Here is a 27,272-nt window from a genome sequence, read left to right as displayed (position 1 = left end):
AGTCCCTTCAGACAGGTGAGCACACCTGTGCTGGGGACAGTGCACAGGAAGGAAGGGGAGGGGCTGGGTGGGCCTGACGGCGCCTCTGAGCTGAGACGGGGACACCAGCTTTTCACCAGTCTTGCCAACCTCCGATCAGGCGTTAAGCGTATCCGAGGTGTCTGAGAAACCACTGCTGCCTTAAGGACCAGAACAGCAGACAGGGAAGGGAAGGGAGGCAGGGATGATGAGAATCTGACCCCATGGTTCACCGGGAAAAGCAGCCCCGTTCGTGGGTTCCCCATACTAAGATGAGCAAGCACCGCAGACTGGCAACATTAGCAACACGTGCTGCTCAGCAGATACCAGGCTCCCCTCGGCATGCAGAGCCAGGGCACGCTGGTCACTGAGCTGAAGTCACCCCTCCCCCCTTTATCTCGGAGTTTAAGGAGGCCTGCTGGGTTAAAAACATTTGGCTTAGAACACAAAGAAACAGGAATATTTCCACAATTGACTTACATGTCATCCCCAGGAAAAGGTCTATCATCTTTATCAGACGCCTGTCTCACCGCCTCTTTTTCTCTCTTCTTTTTTTCCTTCTTTTCCTTCTTTGAGAGAGTTCTCTTGAAGTTCTGGATAACACCTTCTTTTTCCTGCTTTTCAGGTCCGTTACTTTGAGCCTTCTGATAAAAGCAACATTATCACTCCACTGCTCCGACACAGAATCACAGAGAACCATCTATGGGGATCTAACTGCATCTCACATGCTACAGCCAGAAACAGCCACTGGGGCAGGGAAGGCCTGGGATGAGAGACGGGCTTTGTCTCAACTGTGCCAGCGGGTACGCGAGTCTACTGATCCACACTTACACACTCAAGATCTCATCTTACCGAGTGAAAATTTCACCTAAATTCAAACCGATAACCAGAGAAGCAAGCACACAAGAAAACCCAAACCCACTAAGAAAACTGGGGTGGGAACCACACCAGCTCATCATTTTTAATAAATAAAAATCCAAATAATTAGTAACTTAAATGAATGGAACCTAGTGGAAATACAGAAATAACCATTTGAAACATTATCTACTTTATAGATGTTTCCTTTAACGTCAGAAGAAATGTCAAGAATAGCCCTAAAAAATTGGCTTTTATGAAGCAAAGTTGTTAAGTATTGTGTTTACACAAAAACTTCTAATTTCTTTTCCAGATTTTTTTTTTTTTTTCTTAATTTACAACATGACCTGCATGCAGAAGACACAGAAACAAATTATTTTTTATATGACTTAATAGGCTGGCCGGTAAAGAATCAAAAAAATACAAGATTGTTTTATGGGGAAAGAAAACTGCCTTCAGCTGTGCCGGCAAGCACCTCCATCTCCATGCAAGCTGCCTGGGCCCCGTCCAGTCGTCCCGACCCTAAGAAGGGCTCTACTGTACACTGAGTGGGACCTGGGGCCCCACCAAAAGGTACACCAGCTGAAATCACGTGGTCAGTCGCTCAGTGGTGTCTGACTCTTTTCGAATCCATGGACTGTAGCCAGCCAGGCTCCTGTGGCAGAAAAAAGTTATCCATTCTGACTTCGTATGTGTTTACGGCAAAGGTGACAAGTCCCGGGAGCACAGCTGTGTGTCTGGATCTTCCACATGGGACGCTGACGTCACACAGACACTGCAAACTGCCGCCAGAAGCAAGCAGCGGCCCTTTTCCCAGATCTACTGGGAAATTCAATGCAAGATTTTTCTCAAAATACCCTTAACCTCTGCCTTTGCTATCACTTGTCAACACTGAACTCTAGTCTGTAAGAGGCCAGCTGACTCGAAACAGTATAATCATTTTAAAGCTATATTTCATAGTAGTCCACATGGAAAGAACAGCGGCACAGGAATTCCAGTCTTATTAGCTGAGAAAGTTTTAGCCTCACTCTATTACAGCACCCGGAGAAACTCAAGCAAGTTGACAAAGCAGTAACTTTCCATATAATAAAACGAAAAAGGTCTTAAACATGCCTTACTATTAAGCTGTATCTGAAAGTTCACATATAAATAGGTTATTCAAGTTTTATTTTCCCTTTTGATTCTTATTAAAACATATTTTGACTTTGTAATTTTGGGGAAAAAAACCTGAAGCTGATTCCTTGATCATGAAGTCTCTGAGTGACAACAGTTTACATAATCCTTTGAAAAGGAGAGAATAATATTTGGGATTATTTCATGAAATAGAAGATGAAGCTGGGCTACTCTTACAGTACTTTCCAGGAGGAAGGTGAAAGGGCAGTTCAGGGAGAGAAGCGAAGAGGAGAATGAGCCCTGGGACCCCCAGTCAGAGGCGGCCGTGGAACAGCTTCAGCGAGTCCCCCGGCTCTCACCTTTGCAGGAACGGCATCGTTCTCATTCTTAAGGACAAACCTGCCCTCTCGGTCATCTTTATTCCAGTTCAGCTGCACAACCAGGGGTTTCTCATCTATATCCAATCTTCTTTCTTCTTCACAGCATGAAAGAAAACAAACAAACAAGACGCCGTGGTTACTTAATGGCACTAGTCAATACAACATCACAACATTCTGACACACAGTAAACTTTACAGACGAAAAACGTCTTGCAACCTTCATTCCTTACTGATAGACCGAATGCAGTTCAATTCCTCTCATGTGGAAGTGACTGTTTCAATGACTAATTCAGGATTTTGGTGCTACTGTATGTAGACCTACCACGTGTCCAGTGCCGGAGATGGCCAGGCACAACTTCTGACCACATTTAGAATCTAACCGGGAAAATACGAGAAATACACATGGGCTAGGAAAAAAATACACGTAGGGCCTTGCTATATGTTTATTTCTGTAAATCAAGTTCTCTCAGATACAACTGGAAAACGAGACGTCCCATTGATAGATGAGGCTCTTCTCACCTCAGCGTTACGTGCCGACGAGACGTGGCCCTGCCCCACCAGCATCCATCCTGGCGTGACCCCTGCGCTTCTCCTCCCCTGTCCTGACTCCTGCTCCAAAACGCTCAGCGCTCCACGCTCACACCCCTCCCCCCAGGAAGCACCACCCCACCCTTCTCTAGATAAAGGGCTAAGAGTCCACTTCCTTCCTTATTTGAAATCTAAAAAGCTCCTTGCAGCCCCCTGAGGGCCCCCACACCTGACCACATACTAGGAGGTGAGAGCTGGCAAAGATTATCCAGGCAGAGGGCAGCAAAGATGGGCAATCACTGTGGAAAAGGAGGTGGGATCAACCGGATGAATCGAAAAGATTTACAGAGGCTCTCAGTAAACGTTACAGATCAACAGCAATGTTAACTACCAGAATACAAGGCAAACAAACTCTGAAGTATTATTGTATCAACAGAAGATATGAGAAAAGAGTAATAAACCGGAGACTGGGCCAAGAAGTTGGAAATTCCTGCTTCAAACCAAAATTACCAAGTTGATCAGGTGGCAAAACGTGCACTGGGTTGAAATCCCTCATAGCACGTTTTTAGAGAACCAATATTCAGTCTAAATTGTAAAGCTGCAAAGAGGGAGCTACCCTGAAACACATGTGCCAGACAACTGCATGAAGATAAATAAGTCAGGGCCCTGCTACAGTCTACATCACGTGTGCCTGACGACTTCATGCAGATGCAGTCAGGGCCCTGCTACTGTCTATATCACCTGTGCCTGACGACTTCATGCAGATACAGTCAGGGCCCTGCTACAGTCTACAGTCTACATCACGTGTGCCTGACGACTCCATGCAGATACAGTCAGGGCCCTGCTAGTGTCTACAGTCTACAGAACGTGTGCCTGACGACTTCATGCAGAAACAGCCAGGGCCCTGCTACAGTCTACATCACGTGTGCCTGATGACATCATGCAGATACAGCCAGGGCCCTGCTAGTGTCTACCGTCTACATCACGTGTGCCTGACGACTCCATGCAGAAACAGCCAGGGCCCTGCTACAGTCTACATCACGTGTGCCTGACGACTCCATCCAGATACAGTCAGGGCCCTGGTACAGTCTACAGTCTACAGTCTACATCACCTGTGCCTGACGACTCCATGCAGATACAGTCAGGGCCCTGCTAGTGTCTATATCACATGTGCCCGACAACTTCATGCAGATACAGTCAGGGCCCTGCTACAATCTGCAGGATCTTCTGCTCAAGTTAGAACAGCAAAAGCCTTTAGTTTTCCAACTGACCTCACACAAGAAATTCTAACGTGGAAAAGGGCTGCGAGTGGCATTTCCACAGCACTGGGCCAGCGCTCTGTCCCCACACGGGCTGAGGTGCCAGGGGCTCACTAGGCACATGTCACCCATCCAGGGAGCACGAACTGAACCTGCCAGACACGGCAGGAACCACTGGTCCCTGCGAGGCTGAGCACTGTCTCTCCTGTGGGCGTCCCACCTGTGTCAGGTGCGTTCGGCACAGCACTGTGGAAACCAGGAGATGGGGATGCTGCCTCCACCCAGGAGTGGGGCAGGGGGCGCCCAGGAGGCAAGCCCGCCCATCAGGGAGCAACTGTGATGGGAACGGAATGAAATCACCAGTTTTCCTTTTATGTGTACTATTTTCCCAAATAACCAGCAAGCTGTTAAGAACATAGATCCTTATGAACTTGTCTGGATCTACGCAGTAAAATAAAGTGTTAAGTATTTCCTTTGGCCTGGGGATGCCACAAAAAATTCCTGACACACTACTGGCTCTGTGACCCGAAAAAGACTGAGGCCCTGCACCGGGCCCACTCCTCTGAGGGCTCACACCCACGGCGTCCTCCTCTCTGAGGCCCTGGGCCAGGCCCGCTCCTCTTGAGGATTCGCACCCGCAGCCTCCTCCTCTCTGAGGCCCTGCTGGAGCCACACGAAGGTGCAGGACACAGGTGGGCCAGCCTGGCTGAGCATCACCAAGGGGACAGGGCTGGGGCTGGGGAACAGACACGTGCTTCTTTACACACCTTCCTGGTGTCTTCATCCCATACAAGTAACACAGCTTACTTTTCAATTAAAAACAAATCTAGCAAAGGAAGTTTAAGGAAAAAATATTCTTAGAAAAAAATAATAAAGCCCATTCCATTTTTAGATCTCAAATCCCAACCGTAGATATCATTCCAAAGACCTCACGTGGTGGTGTTCAAATGACCAATGGTGCAGAAAGAAGCGTGGGAAAGATGAGAAATACTATCCTCCTCTTTGTATGCTACACACAAAGATTCCGAGGTAAAAGGAAAACTCAACCTCAGAGAAAACATCCAAAATCGGGAAGATCCTCTCCTGTCAGATTTAGTCTAGGTACGATGTATGCAGGTGATACCCCAGTGAACTTGAAAGAGCGATAAACAGATATGGCCCACTTAATAGAATGCTGGCAGTATGTGGTGATAACCGAATTCCACACACTACAAAAATCCAAGCCCAATTTCAGGCAAAGAAAGCTACACTTCAGGAAGAAACCTAACTAAATAAATAATGTTCAAGCAGGTTTTGCGGCCAGAACTTAAACAGGATTAAAACAATGTTCGTGCTATCTGTAGCTCTTTGTTTACAACATGAACTGGACTTTGCTATCTCTTTTTTTTTTTTTTGCAGGTGACTCAGTATTTCCAAAGCACTCATAAAAATGTAAACATTTCTACATTCCTCATCAGTTCAACCTAAACTGCCACATGATACACAGCATACATATCAAACCTTAAAACAAGGAGCAGAAAGAGTTTCCTCACGACGCCTGTTCTTCCCAAGAACACGGTTCCTGTTCCACAGAACAAAGACGCTACAGCAAGACTGATGGTCCACACTCACACAACAATGGGCTATTTCTGGCTGTAGCACTATAATCTACGAATAGAGTCACGCGAAGCATTTCTGCAAAGTCAAGCAGCCCCGTGTGTCACCAAAGTATGTTCCGGACCTGGAGAATTCAAGTATGAAACACTGCACTCCTCATCTCTGGAGAAGAAAGCAACTCCCCAAACTGCACCTGCGAGGAACCTACTGGGACACCTCACAGACACACTCGAGCTCTGCCATCTGTTTCACGGCTCCCTCGGAACAGGCCGGGGCAGCAGTGGAGCTGGGCCCCAGGAAAGCGAGCGCCCCGCGGCGAGGACGGCGCCCGCGGCCGCCCTGCACACTGACCTCCGCTGACGTGCACCTCGTAGAGAGAGTACTTGGGGGACGACAGCATGCGCATGTCGGGGCGGAACTTCTCGGCCAGCGTCTCCAGCACGTCCTGCGTGGTGGCGGTGCTGGACACCCGGATGCATTTCGTGGCGAAGTTCCCGGCGGCTTTATCTTGAAAATAAAACCTCATCACTCCGTGGAACTCCAAATCCTGAAAGGAGAATGAAATGATACATCTTTGAAAAAATGATAGCCTATAAAAAAGAGATGTCTTCAAACTTAGTCAAGTGACTTGGGATGAGCTATTTACAGTCTGCCTCCCCCCGCGTGGCTCAAGCGTCAGGTCCGGCGGCAGAGCACCCGTGTCAGCAGCAGCTGCCACTCGGACCAGGGCACCGCTTGGTCAAGTCTTTATAACCACCCAGTGAAGCAGATGCTACGATCAAACCCCAGCCTCAAGATCTGGCCACTAAAACTCACAAAGCCTGAGTATCCCGTTCAAGCAGGATCAAAGCAAGTCCAGAATGAAGCCTGGATGCAGTGAACTCCGAGGCCCACACCCGTCTGACCCTGAGGGCCCGTCTGTCCCGAGATTTCAAAGGCCAACGGACGCACGCTAAAGCCAACCCCAGCATGAATGTGAATGAATGGAAACTCACTTTGGCTGCATGCAAGTATTTCCAGTATGGACTACTCGCCCCAGAGCAACAGGCACAATGTGGATTTTTCTTAAAATTCTTCGCTTTTTAATAATCTTACTTCCAGAGAAAAGTACAACAGATGCCAACCAAAGACCACACCGCGGGAGGCCGAAGCCCACACACGGGACCTTGGGTGGCTCCTTCCCAGGGCCCCTCTGCTTTTTCAATCAATCACAGGTTTTATTTAGGCAACACTCTTGCTGCCACCGCAATACCAAGACTCAGGAGTTCACACCCAGGGGCAGGGGCCTGCTGCGGCACAGAGCACCCGTGTCTATCTGGTGGGCCACACCTTACCAGACGATACTATGCACCCCGGGACTTCCTGAACAGAGCGCAGCTCCCTGCAGACCTCCCCGGACACTCCCAACCCCGAGGCTACCTGCACGGCCCCGGGCACCAAGAGCGCCTTGGCGGGAGTCCTCAAAGCTCCCTTCCCCTCCCCCCACACGTCTTCCCACATCCTCGAGCATCCAGAGCCACCTCCACCCTAAGAGCAGGCAGGGGAGCCCCCTCACCCTCCTCCTCACAGAGGTCCCTGTGGCTTCAGAGACCCTCACAACCACTACTATCCACACCCCAACCTGCCAGCCTGCCCTTCCCGGAAAGGCACCATCTAACGAGTCTTCACCTGAAGGGACAGGGAGTATTAGCGTGGGCTTAACGGCCTATTTGAAAATTAAACTGGACAAAGACACCTTCAGACACATTTCCAGCCCCTGGGTTCCTCCTGTGTCCACCCGACTCTGCTGCGGGCCGCCCGCCCGTGTTCCCCCACCCTGGGCTAGGAACGCAAGGATCAGGGCTGTGTGGGAAGGACAACCCGAACCACAGACGCCGGGGTAAAGCCGGGCATGGGCACAGGGTGGCAGCTGAGAAAGCAAGTCAGGAGTTGCCTGTGTGTGGCCCAGGCCAAACAGCCAAAAATCAGGCTGATGGTCATTTTAAAAGAAACCTCTCTACGATGCTCTTAAGGAAACGATTCTCCAGGCTCGATCAAGCCTAAATAAAGAGGACTATCAAAAACTACCTTTGATTCGATTTGCACTAAATAAGCATTAATAGATAACTAGCAGTTCGGTTTGCCAGGTCTCCGTGACATCACACTGGACCAGCTAAGCAGAGCTGTTGCTGGGCGAGTCCCTTAATAAAGGAACACGTTAGCTTTCTGCTCAATTATTCAGCCAGTTTCGGCCAGTGTGCATAAGTCTACAGAATTTTATCAAAGCTGAGAAGACATAAAATCAAGCTCCTGAACGTTAAACTGGGCAGGCAGTGACCAAGCTACCAACCAATAATAATCGTAACTAACGAACGTTACAGGCCATCATGTGCCAGATACGGACCGTCTTCAGCATTTCCGCAAACTAAGAGGCAGGTGCTGCCATCATGCCCACTGCGCAGGGGGGACAAAGAAGGTCCAGGGAGGCCAAGCGGGAGCCGCCAGCACACAGCCGCCCGGCGGCCAGCACCCCGCCCCCCCCCCCCACTCCCAGCCCCCAGCGCTGCCTCCTGGCCACCAGTCCCTCCAGGGCCAGCGGCGTGACCCCGCCGGTGCTCCACAGCCGGCACTGCAGCTCGATGCACAGAAAGGCGGGGCGACCTGACAGACCGTCCACTCAGCTCCTTTCCTCAGCGGTCACTTTTCCCGACAGGAAAACCGCCTGCTTTCTACCTAAAGGCATATCCTCACCTTCAGATACATTCTTCCCCGAGAAACACGATCACCCACGGTCACCACAACGGTAATGAATCCTGCTCGGGGCTGCGTTACCACTCTTTAAACAGAAGTGTTCTTGTGTTTATCAGAAGGAATACAAGACCAAAAAAGAGAGAGAGAAGGCTCGTTAAGAAATTACACACACAGTCAAAACGAGGAGCAGAGACGCACAGACAGAGGTTTGCTTTTCAGTATTTTACCAATACCTCATTGGTCAATGAGACTGATAATCAATCGGTCTTCTTATCCAAACCAGGACAGCCCCAAATTTCCTTCTGTTCAAGCTACCGAGAACCACCTGCTTCAGAGCTTAAACAGGCTAATAACCAGGCTCTGTTCGCATTCTTCTCACCGCTTCCAGCCATTTCTAGGAAAGCCAGGTCCCAGCCTGTAGCCCAACAACGCTACCTGCAACAGGTAATCAATCACCTTTCCAATTCCCTCGTTCACAGGATCACTACTTCATCTCATACACACACCTTATTCCCAAGGCTGCTTCCTCCAAGACAGCTGTGTGCCTCCAAAACACAGACATCACTGTGTGTAAAGCCGTCAGCCAGATGATGGCCATTTACTCACACTGTTAAAAACAGCAGTAACATCTGAATGCCAACAGTTTAGGTAGAGAATGGACAAAATACCTGATTACGGGTTTTTTAAAGTCGTATAAATACTATTTTTTAAACCTGTATAAACTACTTCTTAAATTGTTTTTAAACCAGTACTGAAGAGCACTTTTTAAAACTATACGCACTGCATTACCTGTAACTTCTTGAGGACAGACACTCCCGAAGGCTCAGCACCATCTAGAGTGGACTTTCGCCCACCCCTCCGGGGGAACGCGCCCCCCGCTGCACACAGCCTGTCCCCGGGGCGCCTCACTGCGCCGCGCCGCGCGGGCGCTGGGTTTCTACAAACCGAGGGGCTGAGGCTCGCCGGGCGTCACACGACGGACGGCTAGCACTGCTCAGCACTCAAGTGTTCTGCAACGGAGGCAGGTACGCTCTTTCTTCAGACGTGGTGCGACTGCACACTTACAGACTGCAGGACTGTGTGAACGTGACTGTTACTTGCAACCGGAAACCAAACAAAGGGGTGAGCCTGGCTACACGCTCTGGACCGAATCCACTCATCTGGGGCGAGCCGGGGCCGTCCTCACCCGGGAGCGCGCTCCACCGCACACGCCTCACAGGTCTGCGTGATCCAGTGGTTCTGGTGCGGCTCCTTGTCTGAAAACGAAGGCACGTTCTCTCACACATCCCAGTGCGCGCCTTCTCCAGGTGAGCCAACCACCGTCCTGCTAACATCGCCAGAGCCGGGGTGGAGCAAGCTCACTGAACGTGGGAAAAGTCACCTTTCAGGGGAAGATTCCAGAGTTTTCTGGTCTAAAAAACTGACCCCAACACACACACCCCACAGAGAACGCACGCAGATCACCGCTTTATGAACTCTAACAAACCACCCTGTATCCAACCACGTAAGCGTTGTAAGTAAGACAATTCTCGGCCAGAAAACAGCCTGCTGTGAACACCGATCAGCAAACATGGCTTTCAAAGGCCTCAGTTACGGCCGCCAGCACCGTCTACTCACAACCTCAGATTCTGAGGCAGGCTCCCGTGCGCCGTCTACTCACAACCGTCAGCTTCTGAGGCAGGTTCCCCATGTGTTCCGCTGGGAGACGCCGGTGAAAGCGGAAACCTACCCAACCCCTTAGTCAGCATCACAAGGGGATGAACAGTGAAGTTCTCCCCACAGTCCTCTGAAAATCTTTAATCTCTGTATTTGAGTAGCTACCACACCATATGCACTGGGGATGTGAAAGACGGCCACCTGTCTAGGCCGGGGGTTCTCCCCAACTTTGTCCGGGGTCCTCCAGCAGACTGGTGAGACCTATGCCACTGCTCTCAGAATAAAAGTGTTAAATGCATAAAGCACAGAGGGTTGCAAACCGAACAATCACAGTAAGACGCACTTATCAGGGCTTCCCTGCTGGTGCAGTGGTGAGGAACCCGTCTTGTAACGCAGGGGACACCGGACAGATCACCGGTCCAGGAAGATCCCGCGGAGCAACCCCGGAGCCCGGGAGCCGCACTCCTGAGCCCCCACCCCCCGCCGTTAAGAGAAGCCTCCGCGACGAGAGGCCTGCAAGCCACAGCCGCAGCGGCCCCACTCGCCACAGCCGGAGAGAAGCCCGGGCAGCAGTGCCAGGCCCGGTGCAGCCGGTAAAGAAAGACTCTTTACAAAGCACAACGGCTGAAATACTTCAAACCTGTGACAGAAGGTGAGTGGCCTTTATTAACATACTAAGTACGGTCTAGACCTGACTTTGGAGAAGGCAATGGCAACCCACTCCAGTACTCTCGCCTGGAAAATCCCATGGATGGAGGAGCCTGGTAGGCTGCAGTCCACGGGGTTGCTAAGAGTCGGACACAACTGAGCGACTTCACTTTCACTTTTCACTTTCATGCACTGGAGAAGGAAATGGCAACCCACTCCAGTGTTCTTGCCTGGAGAATCCCAGGGATGGGGGAGCCTGGTGGGCTGCCGTCTATGGGGTCGTACAGAGTCGGACACGACTGAAGTGACTTAGCAGCAGCAGCAGACCTGACTTTTGTGCATTTAAAATTTTACAACTTCAGTTTTGAAGGAGATATGAGTATAAACTTGTAAGTGAAGAAAATGCTAAATTTCAGTTATAAGCTAATAAAAATGTATCTACTGAAATTAAGATGTCATTATTTTCTCATCCATGGAATGTATCTATAGTCCTCAAGTAAGAAGGCGTCCCTGGAGCAGCTCCAGAGATGACAAATACGCTTGACAGCTACAAAATATTGCCGTCTACAGAAGCGAGACTCATCTGATGTCACTTTGCCAACTGGGCTGAACTTCACCCACTGGCATCCCTGAGCCAGATGCTCAATCGGTTTGAGCATGACATTCTGCACAGGGGCAGTGCAGACGTCCCAGGCACTGTGCACTCCGGGGTGTGGGTGGGGACAGCGAGCAGGACAGGCCCAGGACTGCAGCTGTGGGCACCCCTGGGCTCCTCGGGAATGGCCATGCGGTGCCTGGACCACCCCTGGCCTCCACCTACCAGACGCCAGCAGCACCTGCCAGCTGGGAGATCAGGGTGCCTCCAGACACCGGCCTGGGCCCCTGGTGACGAGCCGGGGCCCTCGGCAGCACGGTGCTTCTGTTCTTGTCCCTCCAAGCACCCGCCTTCCTGCGGCATGATCCCACCTCTCTCCTGAACAGATTCCTGCTCCAGCCTCCGAGCCGCAGTGTCCAGACGTGGTCGGTGAACTCCAGGTGCATCTAACCAGCTGCACATGAACTGCTAACCTAACATCACACCTGTGACTAATGCGATTTAAAGGGACACAGCTTGACGGCCCACCCAAGACTCTTGATTCACTGGAGGCGTCAGTAAAGGGACGAGTCTTGAGTCGCTGCCGCCTCAGTGCACCTGCAGCCTTGCTCCAGCTCAGCACCAGCCTGTCAAACCACAGCCTTGACTACAACTAGCCACCTGCTCCCGGGCTCTGCCCACCAATCAGGGGCAACGAATCTGCCTGTAAAGCAGGAAACACAGGTTCGATCCCTGGGTCAGGAAGAGGCCCTGGAGGAGGGCATGGCTACCCACTCAGCATTCTTGCCTGGGAAATCCTGTGGACAGAGGGCCTGGCGGGCTATGGTCCTTCGGGTCACAAAGATGCGACTTGGCACAGCACAATCACCTGTTCCTAATTCATCTCACCGTTCTTAGATCCAGCCCTTCAACTGAAGAGCCAGACGAAAGACATGGCTGAACTCCTTGATAACGTCCAGACACATCGTGACTAATCCACTTCCCTCATCTACAGAGCTGGCAGCCCTCTCTCTCAGGCACACACACGGTGACGTCACTGCGTCCGCTGAGCCGGTCCGATTCCTGTGAGTGGAACTGCAGAGCCTTCCCAGCGCCCCGCTTCCTTTCAGGCTTACCATAACCAAAGAGCACTCGGGACAGTCTGGGTTCATCTTCACCGCGTTAGAAGGCACAGTCAGTTCACACACCACTTTTGAAACCTGTATCCTGTAATAAACATCTTCATGGAAACCCATACTTTAAAAATTATAGATGTCATCATAAGGCAATTTAAGAAATGTAAATAAATTTGTCTACATAAAAATAAACTTTCATTTGGGGGGAAAAAAGGCACGCAATAAGTAAAGTCCAAAGACAAGTGACACACTGGGGGGAAAAACATTTCCAACTTACATGAAAGAAAGAAATATAAGATATGTAAAGAGTCTCTAATATATGAGAAAGAAAAAAAATAACCCATCTTAAAATGGATTAAAAAAACCTCATGTTCACCAAGTGAATATGACTCAAATAGGAAAAAGGATGAACCACCTCCTTAAAGACAAAATAACCGTAAAACTTCAAAATAAGGTCATGTTTCTCAAAGTGGTAAACGTCTAACAACCCCTGCTCTTGTGGGGTGGGTACAAGACGCGTATCCACGGAGCAGGCCTGGGGCAATGCTCGGCAAATCGAGACGCACCGGGCACAGCGCGCCCCCTTCTGCGGGCGCGTCCCAAAGACACGCCAGCAAAGCCGTGCACTGCAGCACTGGTGGTGACAGCAAAGGTCTGGAAACGGCGCGGCGAGGGACGCCGGCTGGATGAACTCTGGCCCCTTCACATAATGGAGCGAAACGCTGCCGCTGCGCTGTGACACGGGCCGGAACACAAGCACACACTTGCGTGGACGCAGGACACAGCCTCATGTGTGACAGCCACACAGCCGCGTGTGCGACGGCCAGCACCTTTCACGAGACGCCTGAGCATACCTGCAGAAGGAAACCCTCCCTAAAGCGGACAGGCCAAAACGCTTCCTCCACAGGGAAGATCCCCTGGAGAAGGCAATGGCAATCCACCCAGTATTCTTGCCTGGGAAATCCCATGGACAGAGGCGCCTGGCGGGCTACAGTCCAAACGGTCGCAAACAGTCACAACTTAGCAACTCAGTAACAATAGCTCTGGTCACTGAAGAAGTCTTAAAGCAAAAGACAAGATGTAAAATTAAGCATCTCCAGCACCTAGACTGCTCTGTCTCAATCCTTTTCTCCACTAAAAGGACCCTAGGATCCGTGGAGAAATGGTCTAATCCAGGTACAGTCAGAAAATGGACTGAGTTTGGGACACCGCATTACTCCAGAAAACAAAGAAGTCTGGAAAAAAAAAAACTTAAGAAAAACCGTCCAGCCACCAAAAGGTGCACCTGGCCAAATCTGGACAATCTGATTACCAGCAGTGATAATGACTGCAAGTGACGAGACAGAGAAGCCACAGAAACTCCCAGCTGCACAGGCAGTAACGAGCAGGGAGAACGCCGAAGGCAAGGTCACTGTCACGGCTGCAGGCTGCTACGGCACCGAGAGCCGGAAAGTAAGCAGCTCAAGCCAGAGCGAGCGGGATTCACTGTCTTCCTGCGGCTCAGACGAGGCAGACAGGCTTTTAAAGAATTCCAGCCAGTAAGCATGAAAGAGATGACAGAACTGGGAAACCGGGATTGTTTCAACCCTCACTTGTCGGGCAAGGACTGGCACCGCCCGGGCCAGGAGGGAGCGGCCCCGGCCCTGGCCCGTGGGCGCGCGGCGGGCGGGCTGCCGGGCCGCCGCCTCCGACCCCAGCTCGCGGCCAGCTCCCGAGGCCCTGCTGGACGTGCGTGTGGACTGCAGCTCTGTCACAGCTCCAAGGCTACAGCAACAGTCACTCCCCACCGCCGCTGGGGATGACTGGGCGTTCTGGGCAGTGAATTTCAGAGACAGGATCACGCACGCGCGGTGTTTTATCCTGTGATCTTAATATTTTGCTCTTTTCATATGCGTGCATATAGACGATTAATATGCTCAGTGGGTTTTTTGCCCTTTTTTTGGCTAGAGATACTTTTCAAACTATTTTCTCATGTTTAAGTTTATGAGCACTTGAGAATTTTTAGATGGGAAGTGATGAAATGTCTTCTCTCAGATAACCATGTCCCTAAACTCAGCTCCAATAATAAAATGAGGAAATTTTCTTTTAAAACCTGTTTCTTATATCTGCACTGAGTCTGAAGTATGAGAAATATTAAAACGTTTCTAAATCTGAACAAGGGTAATGCCCCATACAACATATACAGAAATTGGTAGACTATCATTTACTGTATTTACATAACTTCCAAGTAAACACTCAGCTGCAGCAACTGATTCAAAGAAGCTTTGTACAACTGAAATGCTACCATCTGAATCTCTATAATATACTAAAAATTGAATTCACAGTATTCAATCTGTTCTATTAAAAAAAAAACCTCAAGAAACTTACCTAAATGAAAAAATTATCCTCAAATCTTCACTGTTGTATACACTGCATTAGTAACCAAATACACTTTGAAACAGTTTTTGAGTCCTTTCCATATTTTGAGGCCTTTCATATATTCTATGAGACACTTGAAAGGGAGTTGGGCGGGGAGAGAAGTTAAAAACAAAATAATCTGGGGGCAGAGGGTGCAAGAGCAGCGGCGTGAACATGACCGCCTTCCGGCTGGGCTTTCACAAAGAAGTCGGCACCGAGGCTGACCTCTCTGCCTGGTTTGATTGGGGGCTCCCGAGCCACCTTCTTGGTGCCAGGCGGGACCTGCAGACCGCACTTCCTGCCTCACTCTGCCTTATCAGGTGAGCACAGCAGATCGGAATGCCGCCTGGTAGCAGGCGAGAGCGAGCCAAGGTGAGCCGCTCACAGCAGCGCAGACTTCGGAAAGGACTGCGCGGTTAGGGGGATGTTTGGCAGCACTGATGCAGAAAGGCAGCCGGAGGGCAGGGCGACACAGGTGAAAACAATTCCCTGTTCCGCTGGGTTCCTTGGCGAAACTGCGCAAGAGAACATTCACGAAGAGCAGCAGCCACCAGAGTGGACTGTCATTCTGTCACCAAAATAACACTTCTATTCTGGAATTCTCCATACTGAAGTAAGTATTACAAATATGTGGGGTATTTAACTATAATGCATTCGTGTATAGGCTAAAAAAAAAAGTACATTCTGTAATACATTCTTTAGATAACTAATGGAATATGTCACAGGCATGAACTCAAAGACACAGGAATATGATGATGAAAGAAAGTGTCAGGTTCCATAGAATGAAAACCTCAAAAATCACTGACTTGTTTTTATACGTAAAGTTACACTATATTTTTTAAACAAGATATTACCATTTCTAGACAGAATCAGAAACAGTAAGAAGGAAGTTTTTTTACAGCTTAAGAGATACGCAAGGAGCAGTACTAACCCAGAACGTGGTGCTGGGGACCTCCCCTCCCCCACAAAGGACCTCAACTGCCACAAGGCTGAGCCAACAGATGTCAACTTCTGTCCTGCGACGAGCAGGGAGATCTTCTGCTGGAGCAGACAAAGCGAAACGCGGGAAAGGAGAAAAGGCACAGCTGATAAAGACAACAGGAACAGCAACAGGTATCCAGCCTCAAGGAGCGTCACCAGAGCAGAAGCAAGCGCCACCCGGAGCCAGGCGCTTTCTTCACGCATCTGCTGCACTTCCAGACACCGGCCTGTCTATGGGCCCTCAGCTGAGCCCAGGACACGGCACTCCCAGCCACGGCCCTACAGGGCGGGCACGACTGTCTACAGGCCCTCAGATGAGCCCAGGACACGACACTCCCAGCCACGGCTCTACAGGGCAGTCACTTCTGTCTACAGACCCTCAGCTGAGCCCAGGACACGGCACTCCCAGCCACGGCCCTACAGGGCGGGCACGACTGTCTACAGACCCTCAGCTGAGCCCAGGACACGGCACTTCCAGCCACGGCCCTACAGGGCGGGCATTCTGTCTACAGACCCTCAGCTGAGCCCAGGACACGGCACTCCCAGCCACGGCCCTACAGGGCAGTCACTTCTGTCTACAGACCCTCAGCTGAGCCCAGGACATGGCACTTCCAGCCACGGCCCTACAGGGCGGGCACGACTGTCTACAGACCCTCAGCTGAGCCCAGGACACGGCACTCCCAGCCACGGCCCTACAGGGCGGGCACGACTGTCTACAGACCCTCAGCTGAGCCCAGGACACGGCACTTCCAGCCACGGCCCTACAGGGCGGGCACCTCTGTCTACTGGCCCTCAGCTGAGCCCAGGACAAGGCACTCCCAGCCACGGCCCTACAGGGCGGGCACCTCTGTCTACAGGCCCTCAGCTGAGCCCAGGACACGGCACTCCCAGCCATGGCCCTACAGGGCGGGCACTTCTGTCTACAGACCCTCAGCTGAGCCCAGGACACGGCACTCCCAGCCACGGCCCTACAGGGCGGGCACAACTGTCTACAGACCCTCAGCTGAGCCCAGGACACGGCACTTCCAGCCACGGCCCTACAGGGCGGGCATTCTGTCTACAGACCCTCAGCTGAGCCCAGAACCGTGGCACTTTCAGCCACGGCCCTACAGGGCGGGCATGACTGTCTACAGACCCTCAGCTGAGCCCAGGACACGGCACTTCCAGGCATGGCCCTACAGGGCGGGCATGACTGTCTACAGACCCTCAGCTGAGCCCAGGACACGGCACTCCCAGCCACGGCCCTACAGGGTGGGCACCTCTGTCTACAGACCCTCAGCTGAGCCCAGGACACGGCACTTCCAGGCATGGCCCTACAGGGCGGGCATGACTGTCTACAGACCCTCAGCTGAGCCCAGGACACGGCACTTCCAGGCATGGCCCTACAGGGCGGGCATGACTGTCTACAGACCCTCAGCTGAGCCCAGGACACGGCACTCTCAGGCACGGCCCTACAGGGCGGGCACCTCTGTCTACAGACCCTCAGCTGAGCCCAGGACACGGCACTTCCAGGCATGGCCCTACAGGGCGGGCACGACTGTCTACAGACCCTCAGCTGAGCCCAGGACACGGCACTTCCAGGCATGGCCCTACAGGGCGGGCACTTCTGTCTACAGACCCTCAGCTGAGCCCAGGACACGGCACTTCCAGGCATGGCCCTACAGGGCGGGCACCTCTGTCTACAGACCCTCAGCTGAGCCCAGGACACGGCACTCCCAGGCATGGCCCTACAGGGCGGGCACGACTGTCTACAGACCCTCAGCTGAGCCCAGGACACGGCACTTCCAGGCATGGCCCTACAGGGCGGGCACGACTGTCTACAGACCCTCAGCTGAGCCCAGGACACGGCACTTCCAGCCACGGCCCTACAGGGAGGGCACGACTGTCTACAGACCCTCAGCTGAGCCCAGGACCGGTAAGCTGCCTGGCCAGGGCCACACAGTAGCACCCTCGGGTCAGAAGGCGGTGAGACAAGAAGCTGCACTTCTTTCTCCCCGCGAAGCGAAGCTGCCTCTCGCCTGTTACCCTGTTGTGAAGAAAGGCTGTACCCTTCCCATGCCCAGTCACACGCAGACTGCACAGCCAGTCAACACCCCACTAGTGGACAGGTAAGACAGCCAGCGCTGACACACGCCGACTTTACAGAAAGGAAGGCCCGGAAAACCAGCACTGAGGCTGTAAGGGGGCAGGGGAGTCCCACAGGCAAAGGCACGCCAGGTCCAGGAAACACCTACGGGTAAAAAGCTAAACGGCAAGCCCTTGAGAGTGGAGCGCTGAGCACACCCCCGAAGCAACAGAGAAGAGTCATAAAAACGGAAGTCTAAGGAAAAGACCAAGGAACCCAGCTACATTCTAAGGCTTTAAATCTGTGTGACAAAACACTGTAAGAGACAAAAAAAAGAAAGATGAACCGAAACATACTTGCAACACACACGACATGCTTGCAACATACACGTAAGAGGTCAGGATTCAGAGCTACCGAGATTCCCTACAAATCAAGTGGAAAAGGACAAACAGCTCAAGGGAAAAAACACGGACAAAATGTATAAACAGGTAATGACGGGCCATACACACAAGAGAACACGCTCACTCACTGAAAACAGGTTAGTACCAGCCAGGATTATTATTTCTTATAGTCTAGCTTATCAAAAGAAATCTGAATATACTGAGGACACAGGGACTTCTGAGGTCTGGAATGTAAACGGGCAAACCCATCTCAAGGTCAGTGCGGCAGGATGTGCATCTGGCCTTTGGCGGAGAAATCACACGTCTAGGTGTCCTCTGGGACACCGCCCCGGCCCAGAAGATGACAGGCACAAGGGCGCCCTGGAAAGCCTGCTCTGTAACAGGGATGGCGCTGGACAGCCTGGCCATCCCGAGGCAGGAGCAGAGATGAGGGAGGGGCGGCCGTGCTCGCTGGAGGCAGAAAGAGGGAAGACGGGCGGCCGTGCTCACTGGAGGCAGAAAGCGGGAAGACGGGCAGGAGGGACGGCTGTACCTATCAACTCGACATCCTGGGGCTTCCCGGGCCTCCTTCAGCTGAAAGATACCTCGATGATAACAACCACACCTCCCTTGCTGATTTGGGAATGAAACAGAGCAACAGGCCAGCTGTGCGTCGAAACCACTGCTTGGCAGGCAACGCGCCAGAGGTATGAGCTTGGCAGTGACTCACGGAGGAGGTGGCCAGGAGGGCCTGGCCCCTCAACCGCAGCTCCCCTCAACAGCAGAGGCCTCAGGACGCAGACCCTGCTGGGGCCACAAGTCCATCGGGGGCTGGCCGGGGTGCCGCAGGACAAAGGCTCCCTGCGTTGTCCAGTAATAATTCTCACGGGGTGGAAAGGAAGAAATGGGGAAGGAGGGGAAGAATCGTCTGGAAGGAAGGAAACGATAAAAACCAACAACCAGGGTCAGATTTCCGAAGCTGGGACGCAACTCAGCTCAAAGGCAAAGCCCACTGCAGAGTAACATGTTTACGCTGCATTAGACGCAAACATTCAGTAAACACAGAGTAGCGATCTACAATAAATGTTTTAAAAAGAAATGAAAACTGCAATGCACAAACGAAAAAAATAGAACAGACACTAAGCCCAGGGGATAAGGTGCTTCTCTCTTCAGCTAAATCATCTTCACCCCCTCCAACTCCAGGCGATGGGGAAGAATAGCAACAGCCTCTGTTCTCAGGGACTTGTGATCCAACAGGAGAAGCTCGCGACAGGCGGACGCCGGCAAGCGAGGCGGAGGGACCCAGAGTCCCGGGATCCGGAGGGAGGGGCGCCCGGCAGTGCGTCTGAAAGCAGCAGGACCGCGACGGCCCGAGGGGAAGGAGACGGGGCGGGCGGCCCCGGGGCTTCTCGGGACGGAGCGCCACACCGGGCTCCGACAGCCAGGGGGCGCTCCGGGTGACAGCTCAGCCGCCGGAGGGTCTGAGCGGGAACCTGCAGCGCCGAACTGAAGGCTGAGAATCGCACAGCCCCGTGCCCGCAGCAAGCCGTGCTGAGACGCGAACGACGCCGACGATGCTTTGGAGGCAGAGCCGCCAGACTGGGGAGGGCTGAGGCCCGGGAGAACGGGGAGTCAAGAATGGGGCAAAGGGGCGCCAGCAACCGAGACAAGGGGCGACCGGGCGGTCCTCTGGCTGGGAGGCTGCACAAGCCGCTGAGCGGAGCCAGCGCGAGGCTGCGGGCACAGTCCGCTCGGGGTGGTGTGCGCACTGGATGCCCCGAGGAGGAAGGAGCTCTCGGGGAGCAGAGAGGAGGCCGCAAACCGGGGCTCCTCCACTGGGCACAGGAGAACCGACCGGACCCCGGGGCCAAGTGGAGACGAGGCCAGGCGATCGCATCAGAGGGCCCGAAGGGCACTAGTGACCCAGACAAGAGCCGTCGGGGTGAACTCGAGGGTTGGGCCCTTAGGGTAACGAGCAGAGAAAAAGCTCTAAAATTTCATTTCATCTTTAAAAGTAGACAAATTACATTGATCGTTGCACTCCACTGGTCACGTCCACAAACACCCAAACTGGCAAAGCAGCCACAGTCACTGACTGTCTTCACAGCGCGGAACGGGTTAGCAGAGGCAAGCAACTCCAACACATACATAGGCAACCTTGAGCACTAATGCCTTTTACAACGAGGACTCCCCTGAAGCCGCCACTTACCCTGTGACCGATACACCACTCTCCCACACACCACGGAGGGGGCTAAAAGGTAACTCCAGGAAACAAAACAGCCTGTTTTTCTAATGTTAATCTCATTAGAAAAAACCCTGATGCTGGGGAAGACAGACGACGAGATGGTTGTATGGACATGAGTTTGAGTGAACTCCGGGAGTTGGTGATGGACAGGGAGGCCTGGCGTGCTGCAGTCCATGGGGTCGCAAAGAGTCGGACACGACTGAGCGACTGAACTGAACTGAACTGAATCATTTTTTAACCCATTATTTTCTCTACTGGGATGTCTGCAGATATAAGCTGAAAAAAAAAAAAAAAACCACATTGTATCACTAAAACAAATCAAACAAATTAGAAGGGAGTTTTAAACAGTCAGATAACCTTAGCTATTTGCACCTACCAATAAGGCTGATTTGTCCAAAGCGCGGGGCTTAATTTCGAACTTCTAAAGCTCGTTCTCCGGTTTCTGGAAACATTTTGTTTAAGTTCATTCACGTGCTGTATGTGCTTAGGTCATGCAGTCGTGTCCGACTCTTTGTGACCCCGTGGACTGTAGCCCACCAGGCTCCTCTGTCCATCGGATTCTCCAGAATCCTGGAGAATACTGGAGTGGGTAGCCTTTCCCTTCTCCAGGGGATCTTCACAACCCAGGGAGTGAACCCAGGTCTCCCACATTGCAGGCACATTCTTTACTGTCTGAGCCACCAGGGGAGCTCATTCGGTTCAGTTCAGTTCAGTCACTCAGTTGTGTCCGACTCTTTGCAACTCCATGAATCACAGCATGCCAGACCTCCCCGTCCATCACCAACTCCTGGAGTTCACCCAAACTCATGTGCATCGAGTCGGTGATGCCATCCAATCATCTCATCCTCTGTTGTCCCCTTCTCCTCCTGCCCCCAATCCATCCCAGCATCAGGGTTTTTTCCAATGAGTCAGCTCTTCGAATGAGGTGGCCAAAGTATTGGAGTTTCAGCCTCAGCATCAGTCCTTCCAATGAACACCCAGGACTGATCTCCTTTAGGATGGACTGGTTGTATCTCCTTGTAGTCCAAGGGACTCTCAGGAGTCTTCTCCAACACCACAGTTCAAAAGCATCAATTCTTCGGCGCTCAGCTTTCTTCACAGTCCAACTCTCACATCCATACATGACTACTGGAAAAACCATAGCCTTGACTAGATGGACCTTTGCTGGCAAAGTAGTGTCTCTGCTTTTTAATATGCTGTCTAGGTTGGTCATAACTTTCCTTCCCAGGAGTAAGTGTCTTTTAACTTCATGGCTGCAATCACCATCTGTAGTGATTTTGGAGCCCCCCAAAATAAAGTCTGACACTGTTTCCACTGTTTCCCCATTTATTTCCCATGAAGTGATGGGACCGGATGCCATGATCTTAGTTTTCTGAATGTTGAATTACTGCTAAAAAAGAAAGCTATACCCCTCATATCTAAAGTAGTTCCACAATGAAAATCCTTAAGACACAAACCTATCTGTGTAAGTCTCCTCCTGATACTATAAATTCTGGTGGTGGAGAGTCTAATAGAATTGAGCCTGATTTAAGAAAAGAAGACAGCCCACATTTAAAAAATAGGGTGATTACTAAACGCAAAAGAATATATGCTGTCAGCCGTAACTCAAGCTAAGACAGTAACGATTTTAAAATAGGTGCTCCCTTGATTTTTTTTAGTTACTTTTCAAGTCCATAACAATGAAGAAACAAATGACTAGTAAAATACATCCACTGATGGATATAAAATTAAAAGACCAAAATGACTAAATAGAAAAAAACAATTTAATACAGGATAAAACATCAATATGTTTTATAAACAGCATTTACACATGTTGAAGAGATTAAAACAAACATCCCAACAGAAAAAAAGACATGTCACGTAGAAAGCATAATGGTCGATGAATTTGTGAAAGACGCTCCTCCTCGACAGTGAACTAGGAAATGAGAAGTTTGAAACCAAGGGCTCTCTGTCAGGCTGGAAAAGATGAGTTCCCAGCAACTGGGTCAGGTGGAGGGCCACAGCCACGGCAGCGGGGTGAGCCTGGGAGAGCTGCTGAGACAAGGACCTGGCAAAGTCTGTCAAGATGCTCGCTGCGTCCACCCCTCCAGTGCAAACTGCTTTTGGAAATCCGTTTCTATTTTATAGAAATACAACCACAGAGAGATGATTACGCAAAATGTACACAGGAACAGTACTGAAACACTGTATTGCAGAGACAAAGTGTAAATAAGATGACTCGTACAAGGAATATTACATCACCATTAAAAAAACAAGAGCATTTTATGTAAGTGTTATAAAAGTGTCCATAGCTTCCTTCTGGGTAAACATAGCCCAGGTACCACTCACCTAAAAAAGCTTACTGTTAATTCTTCAAGAGCCGCTGCCCCCAGGGAGTTCTGCTCCTAAAGTCAGACACAGACATTAACACAGAAGCAGCCACTGAGGTTTCAACTAGAGATGGAGCTCCGGGACCAAGAGGGGCGCAGGCAGGTCTTACGGTCACTAAACTCTGAGTGTGCACACTCCATCAGGCACAGCCCTTACCCGTGTGTCTCCCTGATCTCAGGATAATGGTGCCAGGCTTAATCAGAGGCCTTCCTTTATTGAAAAAATAAACAGAGAACAGAGTCCAGTGTGAAAATACAGCGCCAAGAAAGAGGGGCCAGATGGAGTCACCCGTGACACCAGGGGAGCGCAGGAGCACACAGACACCGCTACAGGAGGCGGGAGGCCAGTGAGGCCGCCTGGCTCGGCGAGGAGCACATCAGGGCTTCCCTGGGGTCTCAGATGGTGAAGAATCAGCCTGCAGCGCAGGAGATGCGGGCTCGATCCCTGGGTCGGGCAGATCCTCTGAAGGAGGGAACGGCTACCCACTCCAATACTCATGCCTGGAAGATTCCATGGACAGAGGAGCCTGGTGGGCTACAGTCCACGGGGTCACAAAGAGTCGGACACCACTGACCAACTAACACTTTCACGTCAAGGCCGCTGCAGAAGGGCAGACCAGCAGGGGAGGGCTGGACAAAGACAGCAGGCGGTCAGGGTTTTTTTTTGTTTTTCTCAACTCTGGCTAAAGGATAACTGGAAAATTCTTTAAGAGATGGGAGTAACAGACCACCTTACCTGCCTCCTGAGAAATCTGTATGCAGTTCAAGAAGCAACAGTTAGAACCGGACATGGAACAACAGACCGGTTCCAAATTGGGAAAGGAGCATGTCAAGGCTGTATATTGTCACCCTGGTTATTTAATGTCTACGCAGAGTACATCATGAGAAACACCAGGATGGATGAAGCACAAGCTGGAATCAAGATTGCCAAGAAAAATATCAATAACCTCAGATATGCAGATAACACCACCCTTATGGCAGAAAGTGAAGAGGAATTAAAGAGCCTCTTGATGAAATTGAAAGAGGAGAGTGAAAAACCTGGCTTAAAACTCAACATTCAGAAAACGAAGATCATGACATCCGGTCCCATCACTTTATGGCAAATAGATGGGGAAACAATGGAAACAGTGACAGACTTTAGTTTCTTGGGTTCCAAAATTACTGCAGATGGTGTCTGCAGCCATGAAATCAAAAGAAGCTTGCTCCTTGGAAGAAAAGCTATGACAAACCTAGACAGCATATTAAAAAGCAGAAACATTACTTTCCTGACAAAGTTCTGTCTAGTCAAAGCTATGGTTTTTCCAGTAGTCATGTATGGATGTGAGAGTTGGAATATAAAGAAAGCTGAGCGATGAAGAATTGCTGCTTTTGAACTGTGGTGCTGGAGAAGACTCTTGAGAGTCCCTTGGACTGCAAGGAGATCCAACCAGTTCACCCTAAAAGAAAAATCAGTCCTAAATATATATTGGAAGGGCTGATGCTGAAGTTGAAGCTCCAATACTTTAGCCACCTGATGCAAAGAGGTGACTCATTTGAAAAGACCCTGATGCAGGGAATGATTGAAGGCAAGAGGAGAAGGGGCAACAGAGGGTGAGATGGTTGGATGGCATCACTGACTCGATGGACGTGAGTTGGAGCAAGCTTCGGGAGTTGTTGAAGGACAGGGAGGCCTGGCGTGCTGCAGGCCATGGGGTCGCACAGAGTCGGGATGTGACGGAGCCACTGGACTGAACTGAAGGGCACCGCCAGGGCTTCCCAGGGTGCCGGTGGTAAAGGGCCCCCCTACCAGTGCAGGTGGACAGGAGAGACTTGGGCTTCATCCCTGGGTGGGGAAGATCCCTTGGAGGAGGGCAAGGCAACCCACTCCAGTATTCTGCCTGGGGAATCCCATGGACAGAGGAACCTGGCGGGCTACAGTCCACGGGGTCGCAAAGAGTCTGACACGACTGAAGTGACTTAGTACGCATGCATGTACTCAAGGGTACCACCACCTACCTAGTAGCCGAGTGCACACCTGGGATGACCCGAACGGCTCTCTCGTCCTCTGCTTGCCTGTGAGCCGTGGCCTTCGTTCCACAGGACGAAGGCCCTGCACCCAATCAGCCTCCTGCTGCCAGGCCGCATCCCCTTCGCCCTGTGGCCTCTGCCGCCTGGGAGGCCCGGAGAGCTCAACTGCAAACGTCACCACCTTCTTCCACCTACAGTGTTCTTACCTTGGCTTACAAGGCCCATAAGAAACCCACCTGTTAACACGTGCAGCTCCTCAGCCAGCGGCCAGCAGCTTGGCCCGGATGGGCCAGCAGGCACGCTTGTTCAGTTCAGTTCAGTCGCTCAGTAGTGTCCGACTCTCTGTGACCCCATAGACTGCAGCACGCCGGCCTCCCTGTCCGTCACCAACTCCCGCAGTTTACCCAAACTCATGTCCACCGAGTCGGTGATGCCATCCAACCGTCTCATCCTCTATCGTATCCTTCTCCTCCCACCCTCAATCTTTCCCAGTATCAGGGTCTTTTCAAATGAGTCAGCCGCACGCTTGTACATCCAAACACAGACACACACAATTTTCAGTCACTAGGCCATGCTGCAAAGACAGAAAAACCCAAGAGCTCAGGCGCCCCACTCCTAAGTCCCGCTGCTCTCAGACGCCACACCTCTCTACTCCAGGCTTCCGCACCAGCCCCGCCTGGGACGTGGCTTCATGGGAGAGGGACGAGCAGAAACAGAAGGTGGATTTGGGGCTTAGAGCTGCTGCTCAGGGGGGCCACTCACCGGCCAGAGCAAGGCACACGGTCAGGCCTGGTGCAAGAAGGCAAGCTCCCAGGACCCGGGTTCAGGGAGGCGCAGAGAGAGCTGAGGAATGGCATGCCTACGTGCGCACAGGCCCACAGACAGACTGAACAGGTTCTTCCTAAGTCAGCTTTCCACCTTTTCTACAAATTCCTCAGGATTCAGAGCGAACATTTCCTGAAATGCACTGTGGGAAGCTGTGCCTACGCCCCAGGAAAGGCTCGGCTCAGGAGCTTCCTGGCCCCGCACGGCACGGGGCAAACCCCCCACAGGCTGCGCCCCTGGAGGCATCTCCCGGCTCACCCCAGCCCCACGGGCATCAGCTGAGCACATACTTGCTGAGTGAGTCATGCTCTCGGCCAGGAACGCCCTCCGCAGAACCACAGAGAAGGTTCCCTGTCATCCGAAGATTCGTGTCAACGGCTGCAAAGGGCGCCTGCTCCTCAGGACCCAGACACAGTTCCCAGTGCTCTTGCACACTCAGACGGGAGCCGCTGCGGAAAGCACAGGGCTCCACCGAGCTCTGAGAGCCCCGCACTCACAGGGACCAGCCCGTGGAGGTGAGTGCCAAGGGTGCTGCAGCTGGAGGCTGAGGGCCCCTGACACCGGGCAGCCCCCTCACCTCCACCCCGGACGGCACAGCAGGCTGCCTGCGGAAGGCCCAGGCCCTGCACACAGCGCCGAAAGCACAGCGGGCGCTTGGAAAACCACTCTGAATGAATGAACACTGCCCCGGCCCAATGACAGGCCCAAGAGAGGGCCTAAATGCCATCATTTTAAAAGCACTGAGCCACTAGAAAGAGAAATAAACACAGATATGCCACAGAAGCAATCTCTCACAACACTCAGGCCCTGAGGTGAGTGCATAACCGTTTCTGAATTTTTTGCTCAGACGTTCATAGATGCAAACAGCAAGTATCACTCTATTTAATGTAAAATCTGCACGGTTTCTCAAGAATCAAGCTGTTGGTACCAATCACGTGCTTTTGTAACTACACACACTAAATAGAAAATGTCTAAAAACGTTATTAGACTAATACATGGAACATTCCTGAGCATCAGAAACTTGCTTAGAAGCTGTGCAAACCACAAACATGTAGTATTCGAAAAACACTACGAACCTCAACGTTAAATTACATTTTGCACCGGACTATGAACCACAAGACTCTAGAGGCAAACGCAGCCTCAAAGTGGTAGGAACACAGACAGCAGGGTGGGTGCCAACCTGAAGTTCCCTGCGTCCAGCCGTCTCGCGAGACCAGCCCAGGGAGCACACCGAGGCCGCTGGCCTCGCAGACCTGGGCGGCGGGCGTGCAGCTGCCCAGGTCAAGTGTTCAGTCCCTGACTCGTACAAGAAAAGCACACTCAGCTCCCAGCGAGGAAGCTCCTCCACGCTCTACCGTCTCCTTCAAGAGGAGGAAACAGGCTCCCGAGCAGAGGAGGAAGAGAGTGATTCGGGAGGCCCCCTGAAACGGCCATTTGGTCTGAAATCCTCCATTCCAGGTTGGGAAGGGCAACTATTTACTTGGGAGATGTTAGTTAGAATCGTCAGCAAC

The 27,272-nt window shown here is 51.7% G+C and overlaps 1 protein-coding gene across 6 annotated transcripts in view; it reads right to left on the bottom strand.

Annotated features, from left to right (window-relative positions):
* Window positions 1–27,272, bottom strand: part of AFDN (afadin, adherens junction formation factor) — a 113,142-nt gene that overhangs the window by 74,063 nt on the left and 11,807 nt on the right. For 4 of the 6 annotated variants that reach the window (XM_068985420.1, XM_068985424.1, XM_068985425.1 and 1 more), the window contains exons 2-4: window positions 6,100–6,295; window positions 2,346–2,458; window positions 499–662 (exon numbers count right to left, since the gene is read on the bottom strand). In XM_068985420.1, the coding sequence (XP_068841521.1) occupies window positions 499–662; window positions 2,346–2,458; window positions 6,100–6,295 (473 nt within the window). Of the gene's footprint in view, window positions 1–498; window positions 663–2,345; window positions 2,462–6,099; window positions 6,296–27,272 lie in introns of all 6 variants that reach the window. The other 2 variants (XM_068985422.1, XM_068985426.1) reach the window with 2 other exon arrangements.

Source organism: Capricornis sumatraensis, chromosome 13, assembly GCF_032405125.1.
Source record: "Capricornis sumatraensis isolate serow.1 chromosome 13, serow.2, whole genome shotgun sequence".
Taxonomy (NCBI): Eukaryota; Metazoa; Chordata; class Mammalia; order Artiodactyla; family Bovidae; genus Capricornis; species Capricornis sumatraensis.
This window is presented reverse-complemented; position numbering and strand designations above follow the sequence as displayed.